The 15,777-nt window shown below is 34.0% G+C and overlaps 1 protein-coding gene across 2 annotated transcripts in view; it reads left to right on the forward strand.

Annotated features, from left to right (window-relative positions):
* The window catches only part of RIPK2 (receptor interacting serine/threonine kinase 2), a 45,415-nt gene that overhangs the window by 17,618 nt on the left and 12,020 nt on the right, over positions 1-15,777 (forward strand). For both annotated transcript variants that reach the window (XM_003760239.4, XM_031946955.1), the window contains exons 4-8: positions 6,425-6,582; positions 11,012-11,061; positions 11,680-11,841; positions 13,698-13,783; positions 14,685-14,774. In XM_003760239.4, the coding sequence (XP_003760287.1) occupies positions 6,425-6,582; positions 11,012-11,061; positions 11,680-11,841; positions 13,698-13,783; positions 14,685-14,774 (546 nt within the window). The remainder of the gene's footprint in view (positions 1-6,424; positions 6,583-11,011; positions 11,062-11,679; positions 11,842-13,697; positions 13,784-14,684; positions 14,775-15,777) is intronic.

Raw genomic sequence — 15,777 nt, forward strand, 5'->3', positions numbered from 1 at the left:
CTTGAGGATCAAATAAGAATACCAATTTTCAAATGCTATATAAATGCAAATGATGATGAAGGTAATGAGGATACATATTGATGAAGAAGATAAGATTGGACTTAATTGCTGGCTAGCAAAGAGAGGAAGAGAGTAGTGATGAATAATTCTCAGGTTACTAACCCCTATGACTGGAAGACTAAGTTGTAACATTGATACAAATAGAGAAATTAGGAAAGGGGGTTTTGTTTTGTTTTTATTTGTTTTGCTAGGAGATGGGAAGAGTTTAGAAGACAATGAATTCTATTATTTATTATATAATTCTATATTTCATTTTGAAGTGCCATTAAGACATTCACTTTAAACTAACCAAAAGCTGATTAGTAAAACAGAACTAGAAAACTTAGAAAGGTGAAAATTTGTATATTTGAGAGTCATCTGTATAGTAATGATTCTTAAACCCTTGAAGAGCTTATCACATACTCAAGATGTATGTGTAGACAGAGAATATAAGAATGCCCAGGACAGAGATTTAGGGTACATTCAGGCAAAGGAGGTGGGACACAGATGATGATTCAGCAAAGGAGACTGAGAATGAATAGGTAGGAAGAAAATCAATGAGGAAGTTTCATGAAAACTTAGAGATTTTACCTAAGAAGAAAGTCAAGAAGGGTAAAAATTGAGAAGAAATCATTGAATTTAAGAGTTAAGCGATTATTGATGATCTTGGCAAGATCTTGGTTTAAGTTGAATGAATTGGGTAAGAAACCTGATTGCAGTGGGTCCAAAAGTAATTGGATGTAAGTAATAAGTATAGCCAGCTTTTTTTTTCTAGGGAGTTGGTGGTGGAAGGGAAAGAAATATAAGATGATGGTTTGAAAGAGGGAAAGATCAAAGAAAAAGGTTTTGTTTTCAAGGACATATTTGTAGGCAATAAGATAGCAGCCAATGGATAAAGAATGATTGAAGATTATAAAGAGAAAATGATTGAAGGAGAAAGTTTCTGTTTGATAAGAAGATAATGGGATCAAAGACACAAGTAGAAAGTACTTGGCCTTGGCTAGGAAAAGGATCATATCTTCCTCTGGTATTGAATACAAAGAATAGAATAGGGATTGATGTTATAGGAATCAGAATTGTAAAAATGTAGAGAAGGAACTTCTGACAGTCTGAATGAGATGTGGTCCTCTCCTAGGATGGTGGGGATAAGGGGTTGTATCAGTGACTTGAAGGGGAAAAAAAAGTTTTGAACAGATACTGTGGAGAATAGAATAATAGTAAAAGGATCAATAAGCAGAATGAGAACCTAGTTGAGATTTAATATAATTTTAATGGACTCCACAGTTACATGGAAATATGATTATTCAAATGGTCTTCATCAACTAGTAGACTCAACAGGGTTGAGATTTGCTAACAGATGAGAAGTGATAGGACAAGAGATAGGAAGTGATAAAACTAGAGGGCAAGATATTTGAGAGAAGTGGTCAGTGTAAAGTTTAATTGATAAACTGATGTCAGAATTTCAAAGGGAAGAAAGTGAGACCAAAACATGATGGAGGGACTAGAAAAGAACAGAATGACTAAATGTTTCAATGAGATCGGAAAATAGGGTTAGGATGGATGAGTCACATGGAAATTTGGAAGCCATGGTCCTGTAAGAATAGTGTCAGGAGTACAAAAAGCTCAGAATGAACTGGGATTTGGCAGTAAAGCTAAATACAACAAAAACAACTAGCTAGCATAATTCATAGAATGCTGAGCCTAGAGTCAGAAAGACTCATCTTACTGAGTTCGTCTGTCCTCAGACTTTTACTAGCTGTGGGACCCTGGACAAACCATTTACCCTATCTGCCTCAGTTTCCGCATCTGTAAAATAAGCTGGAGAAAGAAATGACAGAGTACTCCAGTATTTTTAACAAGAAAACCCCAAATGAAGTCCTTAATATTTGGTCGTGACTGACACAAATGAACAAAGACACTAAAAATGACTAGAAGCATATCTTTGTTGGAGATTGAAGAAAGATTATTATTTTCACTTGGAGTGGGTGGAACAATACCTAGCACTAAAGAGAAAGAAAGGTTTTGTTTTCTTTGATCTTTGAACTGGAAAAAGTAGAATAACAATTGGCTAAGAGGAATTTGATATCCAGTTTAAGCATGGAAGATAATAAAGGAGCTTATTGACAAATTTAAGTTACCTGACCCAGATGAACTATATATTTGAGAATTGAATGATGTCATTTACCAGTTCTGGAGTAAGATTCATTCACTTAATGCAACTCTGGACAAGTCATTAAATCCAGTTTGCCTCAGTTTCATCATTTGTAAAATGATCCAGAAAAGAAAATGGCAAGCCACTTCAGTAGCTTTGCCAAGAAAACCCAAATGGGGTCACAGAGAGTTCAATAAGACTGAAAAGACTAACCAGCAATAATTAAAAGAAGAAGAAAAAACCTCTATATGCGTCACCAGCAAGTTTTGTTAGCCAAGCAAGTTGATGCAATCATACATATTATGTGTAGTAAGTGAAGTATCATGTTCAAACTTAGGAAGTGTATATTTCTGCTGTCCAGTGCCCTGGTCAGACAAGTACTGAAATTTTATGTTCAGTTCTGAGTATAATGGTTGAGGAAGGACATCAGCAAAATGGAGAGAGGTCAAAAGAGAGCTGCCAGAATGGTGAAGGGTCTCAAAATCGTGCCATGTAAGGATCAATTGGAGGAATTGAGGCTGTTGAGAAAAGGTAGGAACGGAAATAACTGTCCTTAAATAATTTTTTAAGATAATAAAAGGGGAAAGGGAACAAAGATAACATGTAAAAGAGAAGAAGCTTTTTCTATATGACTCTAGAGGGAATCTCTAAGATTAATAGGAATAATGATACTAGAATTATTATCATGTAGTGTTAGTAATACTATAGCAATAATACCAGAAAGGAAGCTGGGTGGTATAGTAGTTAGAATGGCAGCCTGGAGTCAGGAAAACCTAAGTTCAAATCTTGTTTTAGGCAGTAAGTGTAAGATGCTGGGCAGCTCACTTGCCCCTGATTGCCTCAGTTTTCTTATCTGTAAAGTGAGCTAGAGAAGGAAATGGCAAATTACTCCAATATCTTTGCCAAGAAAACTCCAAATGGGGTCACGAAGAGTAGGGCATAACTATAACAAGTGAACAGCAACAAAGATGCTAGAATAATAACTATAATAAAATAACAGCTAGCATTTATATGTTGCATTCAGGTTTACACTGTAGTTTGTGTGTGATTTCTCACATTATCCACACAACACTCTAGAGGTAGATACTCTTATGATCCCCTTTTTGCAGATGAGGAAACAAGGTTAAGCCAGTAAGTGTTTTAGACAGGATTCAGGAAATAAGTAAATGGTCCAAAAAGACAAATTAAGTCTTGGTCTATGAAAAAACTTTTTAACCATTTGTTTTTGAGTCATTTTAGTCATGTCTGACTCTTCATGACCCCATTTGGGTTTTTCTTGGAAAAGACTCTGGAGTGGTTTGTCATTTCCTTCTCCATCTCATTTTACAGATAAGGGAAAACTGAAGCAAACAGGCTGAAATGGCTCACCCATATAACTAGTAAATATCTGAGACTGAATTTGAACCCAGAAGAGGAGACTTTCCTACTTTAGACCCAGTACTATGCAGAGGTCCTCAAACTTTTTAAATAGGGGGCCAGTTCACTGTCCCTCAGACTATTGGAGGGCCGGACTATAGTAAAAACAAAAACTTTGTTTTGTGGGCCTTTAAATAAAGAAACTTCATAGCCCTGGGTGAGGGGGATAAAAATCCTCAGCTGCTGCATCTGGCCCTCGGGCCATAGTTTGAGGACCCCTGAAGCTAGAGCTACCTAAGGAGGCAGTTGTTCCCTCATATTTGAGGTCTTCAGGCAAAGGCTGGGTGATGACTTGTCAGATGTTGTGGAGGGCATTTTTGTCCAAATATAATTTGGACTTATACCCTCTGGGAGTCAGCTCTAAGATTCTGTGATTTTATCTTCTCTAAAAGAAGACATATGGTAAAATTGTGGTTCAGGAACTAATTCAATGGCATTAGCTAAAGATGACTGTTTTTTTCAAGATGGGAATATCCATTGTTTTTGTTGCTATTTGTCTTTTGCTCTCAAAGAAGACCATGACATCAGGGAGGTAATGCTAAGACATGAAAATCAATTGGATTTAAGTGGAGAAAGGTTGTACAAAGATACCTGTCTTGTTTTCCTCTCCAGAAGAATTTTAGTTACTTGTCACCTTCCAGCCACGTAAGAGAAATAACAGGTTTCAGTATTTTCTCCTACTTTTTACTCTCAATATCCTAGAATTTCAAGATGATAAAATTGGAAGAGATCTTAAAGCCCATCTACTCTAACTCCATCATTTTACAGATGAGGAAAATTATGGTGTCGTGGTACACAGTTCAACATCAAAACCAAAAACAAAGAATTTTAAGTCCAAAGTCAGGCAGCTAGGGATTGGCAGAGCCAAAATAAACATGGAAAGAATCTGTTGTAGATTCAGGGAACCTGAGTTTAAATCTTTATTTTTTCATTTACTTGCTGTGCTACTTTAAATAAGTCAACCAATTTTGCTATGTCTCAGTTTCCTTTTCTATAAAATGAAAATAGCTAAACTCATTTTGACTTCCTAACTGGGAATCAGATTAGCTCATAAACTAGCAAACTATATAAATAATGATGATGATTCCATATTATTTAGAACTCTCCAGTTCCTCAGATGGTACTTTGCACAAAACAAATCCATAATATATGTTGTCTTAATGAATGAGTTAACATTTTAACATGGAAGAACATGCCTTTTAATATTGTTACATTTGAGTTTCAACATAACTGTCAGGACATTAGACAATTTTAATTAAAGTCTTCCTCTTCTGCCATTAGAGTGTAAGCTCCTTGAGGTCAGAGACCACTGTTTTGTCTTTATATCCCAATTTCCTAGCACAGTGTCTCAGACATAGACTAATAAACATTTTTGAATGTTATAAAGAATATTTTTTTGCTCTGACCTTAATTTTTATTTTAAGAAGAGTAGGAATTTGAAATGTCTCTAAAGTCTGCTTCTATTAGCATAAAACTATAGTTCTCAAATTTTTCAGGATCATTTTCTCAAGCAAGAAGCGTCTATATGCTCCCAATTGATATATAAGAATCAGAAGCCTAAACTTAGACTGACTTCAGAAACTATCTGGTCTACACCCTTATTTTACAAAGAAGGAAAATAATGCAATGGGAAGCTAAGTGACTTATTTAACATCATGAAAGTACAAATCAGAGGCAGGCTTTGAATACAAGTCCTCTGACTTCAGAGCAAATAATAAATTCTTTATCTACTTAAAATTGAATAGATGCTTATTTCTTATGATTGACAATTTTTCTTCTGAAAAAATCATATTGATATATTTTGTTTTTCCATTGTCTTTATTTCCCTCTCGTCTCCCCCTACTCAGCAAGCCAGTCCTTGCAATGAAAGTACAGATTTCTCTACAGATATAATCACTCAATTTTTAAAGCAAGACTTTTTATTCACGTAATTTGTATGAGGATTCATCATTACATGGATTACATTACTGTAGTACATACTGTACTGTATGTACATTACGTACATCATTACATTACTGTAGCTTTGGCTCTGTGTGTGTGTATGTGTTTGTGTATGTCAGTGTTTTAAATGACTGTGCCAAGCTCTCAGATCTTACCAGATCGAAAAAAATTACCAAGACATACAAGGAGACACAGTAGCATTCAGGAATGAGCCTTGCTAAATTTGAAGAGACTAGTCACCAGAACTTGGCCTCCAAAGGATTTTTTTTTAGTTATGGCAACTTAGGGAAACAATCCCCAAAAGTAGAAAGGATACAGTGCATCATTGAAAGTATCCACATAAAATAAATTAACAAAATGTAAAGTATTCAAATGTGCCCAATAGTGGAATCCATTTTGGTCATCTGACCATCTTGTAAAACTAGTTTGACCTTCAAAGTACTGTCAGTTTACTATGAAAATAAAACTTGGAATCATGGAAGAGATTTAAATTTCTCACCTTGGAATCTCAATTAGCAATATAATGGGGGAAACATGACCTTGAAAGATTTGCTGATATCAAGAATATGTCATTTCTATGACATTAGAAGCAAAAATATAAAGTCATTATTTTAAAAACAATGTTCAATCATTTAGAAGTTTCTTTTGAAGTTCTTGTTATATGCAGAGTACTGAACTAAACACTTTGGAAAATATAAAGTTTAGATAAGACATAAACCTTTACCTCCTGGAACATTCACTAATAGAGGAGTGAGATAAAAATATAGGTATCTATAAAACACAACATTAAACATTAAGTGAAATAGAGTTCCAGCAGACCAAAACAACATAGGAATCCAAGGGAACATGATTATTGTATAATTCCTTCCTTTACAGATTGCAGATTTTGGTTTATCAAAATGGCGGCAGATGTCTTTATCTCAATCAAGGAATAGTGTATCTACCCCAGAGGGTGGAACCATCATCTACATGCCACCTGAAAATTATGACCTCAGCCAGAAGTCACGGGCTAGCATCAAACATGATATATACAGGTACAATACATTGCCTTCACATAGAGTTAACCTATTTAGAAGGTTATTATCCTATTATAAGATGAGGTTAAAAAAAATTATTGGTATTCTGTGGGCAAGTTGTTTTATTTTTTTTTACTACAGGTATATCTCACGTTAAAGCAATATAAATTTCTGAAAGATTGTATTAATCACAATCTGTTTTCTACTGCCATATGTTATATCAGAGTTAGATCCAGTATTGAACTCAAAGTCATGAAGACCTATTTCCTGAGTTCAAATCCTAATTCTAGACAGTAGCTTTGTGACTCTGGCAGGTAATATCATCCTATTTGCCTCACTAAAATGAGCTGGAAAAGGAATGGCAAACCACTTCAATATCTTTGCCAAGAAAACCCCAAATGGAGTCACAAAGAGTCCCACAGATTGAAATAACTAAACAGAAAAGTGAGTTTTGACTAAGTCATCTCCCACCCCCCATTCAATCTTCCCTAATGGCTCTTACTTGCCCAGAGGATAAAATATAAAATCTTCTATTTCATCTTTAAAGCTCTTCATAAACTGATTCCTCTCTATCTTTTAGTCCTTCCTTATACTCCTCTGTGCTCTAACTGCACTGGCCTTCATATTGTTCCTCACATGCTCTATTTCCCAGTTCTCTAACTTTTTATTGGTTGTCCTCCATACCTGCTTGCTCTCCTTCCTCACTTTTGCCTCCTTGCTTCCTGACTTCCTTCAAGACTCAGCTCAAATATGACTTTCTCCAAGAAGATTTTCCCAATCCCTCTCACCTCTTAGAATGTTTCTTCTTATACTGTCCCAATCAATCAACAAATATTTGTCAAATACCTGCTATGTGCTAGACATTGTGCTAAGGGCAGAGGATATAAAAGAAAACAAATATAAAAATAATTTCCTTCACCCAAGGGCATGCATTCTAAAAGGAGACTATGAAAAAAAAAAACAAATTTATACAAATCAAACTATATGCAGATTAGATAAGAAATTAACAGAGGGAAGGAACTAGAATTAGGAAGGGTTGACTTGTGGTAGAAGTTGAGATTTTAGTTAGGACTTAAAGCCTGGGAATTCAAATGGAGATAATTGGTTTGCCCAAAACTCCAAGCATACTAACTTTCACTGATTGGCCAATAGTGGGCCCAATCCAAGCCCTAGTTGGTCATTGTTTGGATTTTATTGGCTCAAAGTGAATATAAACAACAATTGTTTTTGTTTTGGCCAGAAATTCTGAGGGCCTTTCTGTGCCACGTTGTTTTGAGTGGGTGGAAAAATTGCTTTTTTGCCTCATTTCTTACCTACCTTTAATGAATAAATAGGTGTTGCCTCAGACAAACTGAGACCTGAGAAAGACTTTAGCTTAAAAAGGCCAGGGTTTCCTACTGCAGCCAGGGCCATCCCCAGTCATCCTTATTTATGTCTTGTTACTGGACCTATATGGCTCTGAAGAAGAGAATGAGGTTGGTAACTTTCAAGTTAAGACATTGCTTTGCTGATGTCATTGGTCCTCTTTGAGACAAAGGACAAAAACAACAAAGGAAGCCAGGAAGGTCAGTAGATGGAGTGGAGGAGAGATGGAGCATTGCAGGCAAAAGAATCAGCCAAGGAAAATGCCCAGAGCCAAGAAGTGGAGCTCCCAGTTCCTGTACAGCTTCCTATTTACTCTACATATCTTTATGTACATAATTGTATATCCTGCATTAGAATGTAAACTGCTTGAGGGCAAGATGTATTTTTACTTTCTTTTAATCTCTAGAATTCAGCATTGGGTCTAGAACATAATAAGCCCTTTAAAAATTCCCTTAAAAACTGACAACATCCATTTTCTAGCTTACATTTACTAGAAACTAATAGGCTTTTAATTATTTCAAATAACTTCAACTAATTTATTAATTAAATTATTTCAATAGATTGAATTATTTTAGTTTGATTAATTTATTTTAATTTAACTGACTTAAAATTGACATGGAATAATTTTGGTCCTATCTGAAAATATCTGGTCAGATATTCTAATTCTTAAAATAAGACTACTCAAACTTTGGTTATCACCTCAGGATCAATACAAAACCAACTGTCCTCTAAAATTGTGAATGTAGTCAAAAAGATTCAAAGAGGATAAACAATATATCTAGTGATGTCAATAGAGATTTTCCCTTTGCATCTTTATCTCTCCCCAACAAACACATACAGGAACACTCCACAATGGAGTATTAAAATTTGCTGAAGACAATAAACTCCATGTGTCTAGAGTTTGATAAGGGGAAAACCCTGGGTCCTGTAAGGGGAAACCCCAGGTTAAGTAACCACAATTGTCCTACTGCAGTTTATCTTATATTTTCATAGATTGTTCCACCCTGTTTGTCCTCAGAACCATAACAACAGATGTTGCCATCATACCTGACCTCTTCAGGTATGCATACCTCCCTAGTTTATCTTGGCCTAACTGTGAACTGTCAAAACGAGGATGATGTTTTGTTTTGTTTTTTCAAAAAATCCTATGCCAGAAACTCATTTCAGTGCTTAATGGAAGCCTGATAGTTTGTTGTTTGAGAGATGGGTAGGTTTGCCTTTCATCTGGGCAAGTTTTTCCCTTTCCCACTGATTATTGTTTTTGTCCTTTGTTCTTAAAAAGGACCATGATCTCAGGGAAGTGATACCAAGAGATGCAAGTAATTGGATTTGAGTGAAAGATGGCTATGCAGGCTCACCTGCCTCACTTTCCCCTCCAGAGACACGGTGAATCCAGTGGCCAGATATAGACCACAATGACTGGAGATGGCCCAAGATGCAGTGGGAGGTTTTGTTTTTTTAAGCTAAGATATTTAATAAGTCTCAATTTGACTGAGGCAATAACATATTAGTAATGAAGTCTATAAAATGAGGTAGATAATGGCTTTTTTTAACTACTCAAAAAAAAAAAAAAGCAAAAAGCAATCTGGGAGGAGAAGACTCTCAGAGTTTCTGGACAAAACAGAAAAAAATGCTGTTTATAGTCACTGAATATAAATTCCAGCCCAAACAAACATGATAAATACACTCAAGAGTTGTAGAACAAAGTGTGATAACATGAGGTCTACCTTAACAAGAGTTAAGGCCAACCTGATGATGAACTTTATCAAACTTAGTAAAATGTGTCCTCAGATAATTGCCATTGATTCCATCTCCAATCCCACATTCAGAGCTTTTCTTGGTAAATACTTGGGGGAGCACCTACAATCTAAAGTGTAGTCATGGGCTGTCCTCTTTGGCACAATGTATAGGATACTCAGGCCTCATTCCTATTCTTTGCTTCAACTTTGAGTTGAAGTATCAAGACTCTTAGTGTTGATCCAGGTTGATATTGTTGTGCCATTTGGTAGGTCTCTTAATCTCTTCTCAAATTCACTTCTAAGTCAAAGGTTGGGCCTTCTACTTCATTTTGCAAAACTCAAAGCACTAAATGAGTACTAGCTATCATTATCATCATTATTATTAATTTTACTGTTATTGTTATTCTGTTTCTAGTCTGAGGAATACTGTTAGTTCTCAGTTCATTTGTAGGGCAGAAATTACTGGTATTCCCTAAATCCAAAAGTAGTAAGTTTCATACTCAAATTATCATGTTATCCCACTCCCCAAATTTTTTCTGGTTTTTCATTTATATTCCACACCTATCCAATATCTGCTAATCCAGGTGTATGACATTTCCAGAATCCTTTTAAGGCTTGCAGTTAGAAAAATACTTTACATATACAATGTCTATAAAAGACAAGTTCCACCAAAAGTAAATAGTGGGTTGTTTGTCCACAATGCCCTCTATGGATTCATAGCTAATTAGGAATTTGAAAATGATGAGGCCTTTATTTCAAAAGTGAACCACACTCACAAAGCTGAAATCATTTTTTTCTATCAGAACTTAGCCAGCTTTTTAACCATTTTTTAACCTTGACGAAAGGCTATTCCAAAAAAGGTGTGTGAAGATATGATTTGGATTCCTTAATTATCTCTGACTCTGGGGAATGAAAGCATCTTATTCAATATTTAAAAAGTCAAGGTGTCAGGAAAACTTTTAGTTTTAGTTTTGTCTAAATTATGAAATGCTCATATTTGAAAATATCTGGTCAGATATTCTAATTCTTAAAATAACACTACTCAAACTAATCTAGAATGGTTGATATTAATAAAGTCTGTAAATATCCCCAAGTAATAAAGATTTACAACATACCTACAAAACCAATTTAATTTAATAAAAGCAGGATTATTTTTCTCTTCCTTTAGAAGAAAAAATCAAACGCTAGTCACATGCTCTTTGGACATTTATTATTTCTGTTTTCATTTCACCCTTGTACCTCTTTCAAGAAACGACAACACTGTGGTCAACAATGAAAATCTGTTATTTCTATTATGCAAATTGAGTTTATAAAGCATTTCAATATGTTTCTCCCTTAAACAGCTTTGCTATTATCATGTGGGAAGTGTTGTCCAGAAAGCAGCCCTTTGAAGGTAATTAAATTTGATTGTTAGCCTAATTCTACTTAAAACCTGTTAAATGATCATCTGTATCAACAACTAAAACTGATCTTATTGTAAACATACCTAATATTTAATAAAAGTTACTTACTGAGGCATCATGTATAGTGAAATGGAAAAAGCACAATGGATCAGGAATCAGGAGGTTGACCAGGATGGTGCTGGCAGATGTTTACTATCCAGCTCTCTGAAAACATACAAACAACATACATTATTAATATTTTCTCCATCACTTTCTTAAGTCTAGAAAAGCAACAAAAAATCACAAGCCCTGATTTGTAATGAAATGTAACAACAGTTGGTTCCTGAGAACCAGTAGAAAGTGATTCCAGCACACTCCTGATTAGAATACTAGCTCTATGCCTAGGTAACTGGGGGAACCTAGAAAAGTCCATTTGTTTTTTAAAGTTTTTTTCAGGTAGTTTTTTTTTAAGCTTGTTTTTTTTTTTGTTTGTTTTGTTTTGTTTTACTTAGCATTGAAAATCATTTATGAAATTTTAAGGCTTGCCTATTTTAATTTTAATTTGGATTGTGTTGATTGTGTTAAATTCTAATTAATATCTAATAAATGTGCAATGTCTCTTTTGACAGAAGTTATCAATCCCTTGCAGATAATGTATAGTGTATCAAAGGGAAATCGACCTGATACTGACACAGAAAGTTTACCACTTGATATTCCACATCGAACTCGGATGATTAACCTAATTGAAGCTGGATGGGCACAAAATCCAGATGAAAGACCATCTTTTTTAAGTGAGTTTATTCATTTAATCTGGATTCATTTAGATTCCCCCAAATCATGAACATATTGTAATTGTGACATTCCAAGAAGGGGAATATTTTAATAAAGTGAGGCAGGTTAGAATGATTAGCACCACATCCATTTAACTCTTTTTTTGTTGTTGTTGTTATCTCAAAATACATCATGTTATGAAGCTTTTGTCTAAATTTTAAAAGACATATATTATTTAAAAAACATATGTTATACTAAACTTAAAATAAAAATGTAAATCCACAAAATAATGAATGGTTATTCTGTGTGCAAAATTTAGAATTCCAGAGGGAGCTAAATAAGTATCTCAAAGAAACATAAGAAATATCTCAAATCAGCAACCTTAAAGAAGTTTCACTTATTATTTTTATGAGAATTGCAGGTGAATTGAATGAAAAAAATAAATTTATTGGAGGTTTTTTTGGAAGAGAAAGTTCAAACATAGTTTTTTAAATTTTGGATACCTTTACTCTGGACATAATTGCCTATAAAATTTTTAAACAAATCAAAACCCCATTATAAATGATCATATTGATTCTGGAACTAGAGTTGCTGTAAAAATATCAAAGTACATCAAATAGTAATTTTTTATATCATTACTTGTCCTTTAAGGAACACCCTCACCATAGTAAGAAATGTACTGAATTTGCTTTGAATTTTTGTCATTTATTTAAATTCCATTCATTCCACATCATTTAGAATTGACTTTCACTGGATGTAGGCTGGGATGAAATGTCTCTTTTTTAGGAGACCTCTTATACACAAGTAGTACAGATTGAAACTATAAACACGGCACTGAGAAGAGTGTTTAAATTTCTGGAGGGTGTTTAAAATGTTTAAGAGAAAAAGCAAACTTTTCAAGCACCTTCAAGAGCTTAGATTGTACCATTTATTATTGTTGTGCTAGTTAAAATTATTCATGTTGTTTCACTAAAACAATTCTAAAGATTGAGTTAGGCAATACTTTATGTACTTAAATGTAATAAAATTGAATTTTCTCAAATACTCCATAAATCAATTTGCCCTTCCTCTAGTTACTAAAATTTAGGACAAGGGTTTTTAAACTCAATGAAAAGATTTCAGGTGGTCAGTCAACTTGGATGTGGAGAAGAAAATTACCTTGCCTTTATTTTCCCATTACTTTTGGTTTCTTTTGCTATCCTGTATATTTTATTGCTGCATTTTAAGCATTATTTTGAATGATTTCCATTGGCTTACCAAAAGACAAATAGACAAGACCTTCTAATCTGATGTAGAGAGTATATTTATGTGCAAAGACTGTATATGTAGTTGCTGAATAACTGAATTTTCATTGGATTTTTTCAAGGTTTTATTGCTAAGCATTATTATGAAATTTGATGGCATTTGATTTTAAACAAAAAACAAAGAAAAAAGCGTGAATTTAAAATATATGGTTTCTTTAAGACAACATTCTTAGAGTGCTCTAGCCAGATTTTCAATTATTTACAAAAGAGCACTAAAAATCTACCTCTTGAAACTGTAAATGAATATAAAAGGGAGAGAGATTCTGAATTCATATAAGAAAGGAATTCCCATCAATTCCCTTGGACTCTCTCATAAGATACTAAGTTCTGGTCATTAAATTATTCCAACAGCCATTTCAAGTATACAAGAACAATCATTCAGTCAGAGAAAACTGTTTAAGTCCTTTCCCAATTCTGTGACTTGACAAAAAAGAAATTCTTAAAAGTAGATAAAGAAGTTCAGATAATTTAAGTTAAAAATAGAATTAAACTATAATCAGTAGCTGAAATTACTATTTTGTGCTTGTGTTAACTTTTATGAAATGAATATGTGAATTTCCCTTTTTACTTAGAATGTCTGATAGAACTTGAACCAGTTATGAGAACCTTTGAAGACATTAGCATTCTTGAAGCTGTCCTTGAGCTGAAGAAAACGAAGGTAAGTCCCATCTGTGTTAAATATTAGGGGGTAACCACTGTGCTCCAAATCTTAGGGAAAGGAGACCACAACTTCTCCAAAATATCTTTTGGCTTTTCCTATCTTGATTCTTTCTACTAACTCAGGAGGCAATATTTTAGCAATGGAAAGAGTGTTAGATTTAGAACCAGAAGACCTAGATTTAAGTCCTTGCTCTGACATTTAGTACTTCTATAGCTGGACAACTTCTTTGGGTCTCAGTTTCTTCACTGAAAAGAGAGAGAGCTAGCTTTGGCCCTTTCTAACTCTAAATTTGTTTGATTTGTTTTTGTACATTTGCTTATTTATGAAGATGAGGAGTTTCTACAAGTGAAGAGCTATGCCTATGCAGGGAAGACAGCTTTCATTCTTTAGCTTCAAGAAGTATATGCTTTCTAAAGCTAACTTTTCCTATATCGTTAGAGACAAAAATTGAGGCTCTTTCTCTCTCCCCCAAAAATGACCCTTAGTAATTCATTATATTTTCTGTTATTAGTTAACTCACAATTCTGTTTACCATGAATGTTATGTATATATCTAGTTACATTAATCATTCAAAGAAACTTTTTTGGCGTCAGCATTATTTAGGTAAATTTTATAAGCACTAAAATAACAATGAAAGACTTAGGTTTGAAAATTTGTTAAACTCATTGGTTAAAGGAAAAGTCACTGATTTTTTAAAATCCAAAAATACACAATATTTTATATAAAGTTTAGTCTAAAGTATGTTGAATTTTCTAGCCATTGTAGTTTAAATGATCATTAAAGATGGTGATAAGCAAAAAGTTAAAATAAATTGAATTTAGGTTTTAAGTAGACCTTTCTACCTTTTCATAATTTCCATAATCATCTCTAACTAAAAGTATAAATTTTTTCTCTTCAGTTACAGAATAATTCGAGTATCATTTCTTTATGTTCCAAGAAGACAATGGAGTACCCTCTCAACATACCTGTAAATCATGGTCCACAGGAGGTAAAATATCATTTTATATATTCTCAGGTTTGAAAATCATTAAAAAGTCATAGTCAATCTCTGTGATTTTACAACTAAGGAAATTAAGACTAAAAGAGGTGACTTGAATTGTCTGATGTCATAGAGTTAGCCATTAGTAGAGCTTAGATTACCACTAGAGTCTTCAAACTACAAAACTATAGTGTTACTTCTGTAATACTAGTTTCTTTCTATTATTTATACACTGATCCCCATTGTTAGCCAGAATGCAAATCAGAATGACTATGGTGATTCAGAAAGCGAAAATTTATGTTTATCAACTTATTTTACTGCATCATGTAGGAGAATATAAATATGTTTCTGCTAGATGCCAAGGAGAATTTTCATTACGAGAAACTGACTTAATGTTGCCAAGAATATAAGGTCCCAGCATGATAACTATTTGTTGCTGATAAAAAATTTTCATTTGATAAAATAAAAAGACTTTCCTCCAACAAGTTGTCTCCTTTGCATATATTAAAATCATAAAAGATGTAACCACAGAGAGCTATTTAAAATTCCTGTGATCATTCACATAAAGTAAGACACAACACAAGGAGACATATTCCAAAAGTGTATGCTAACATGGAGGATGCTCGGTTTTTTATTTAGTTTTTTCAGTCACTCTTCATGACTATTTTGGGGGATTTCTTGGCAAAGATACTGGAGTACTTTGCCATCTCTTTCTCCAGCTAAATGAAGGATGAGGAAAATGAAGCCACAGGTTTAAGTGACTTCTAAAGATCAGCTAATAAGTGTCTGAAGCATTTGAATTCGGGTCCTTCTGACTTCAGAGTCAGCACTCTGACCACTGTGGCACTAGGATGTTCAATATAAATTCTGAATGGAAGAAGGATTCTCTCCAAATGTTAAGGTCCTTCAATTTGTGACATGTTGGTGACTGTACTAATCTCCAAAATATTACAGAAAAAATGAGAACTATAATTACTCAGAAGAGTTTGACCACATGGGGGAAAAATGGTTA

Source organism: Sarcophilus harrisii, chromosome 1 (genome assembly GCF_902635505.1).
Source record: "Sarcophilus harrisii chromosome 1, mSarHar1.11, whole genome shotgun sequence".
In the NCBI taxonomy this organism is placed as follows: Eukaryota; Metazoa; Chordata; class Mammalia; order Dasyuromorphia; family Dasyuridae; genus Sarcophilus; species Sarcophilus harrisii.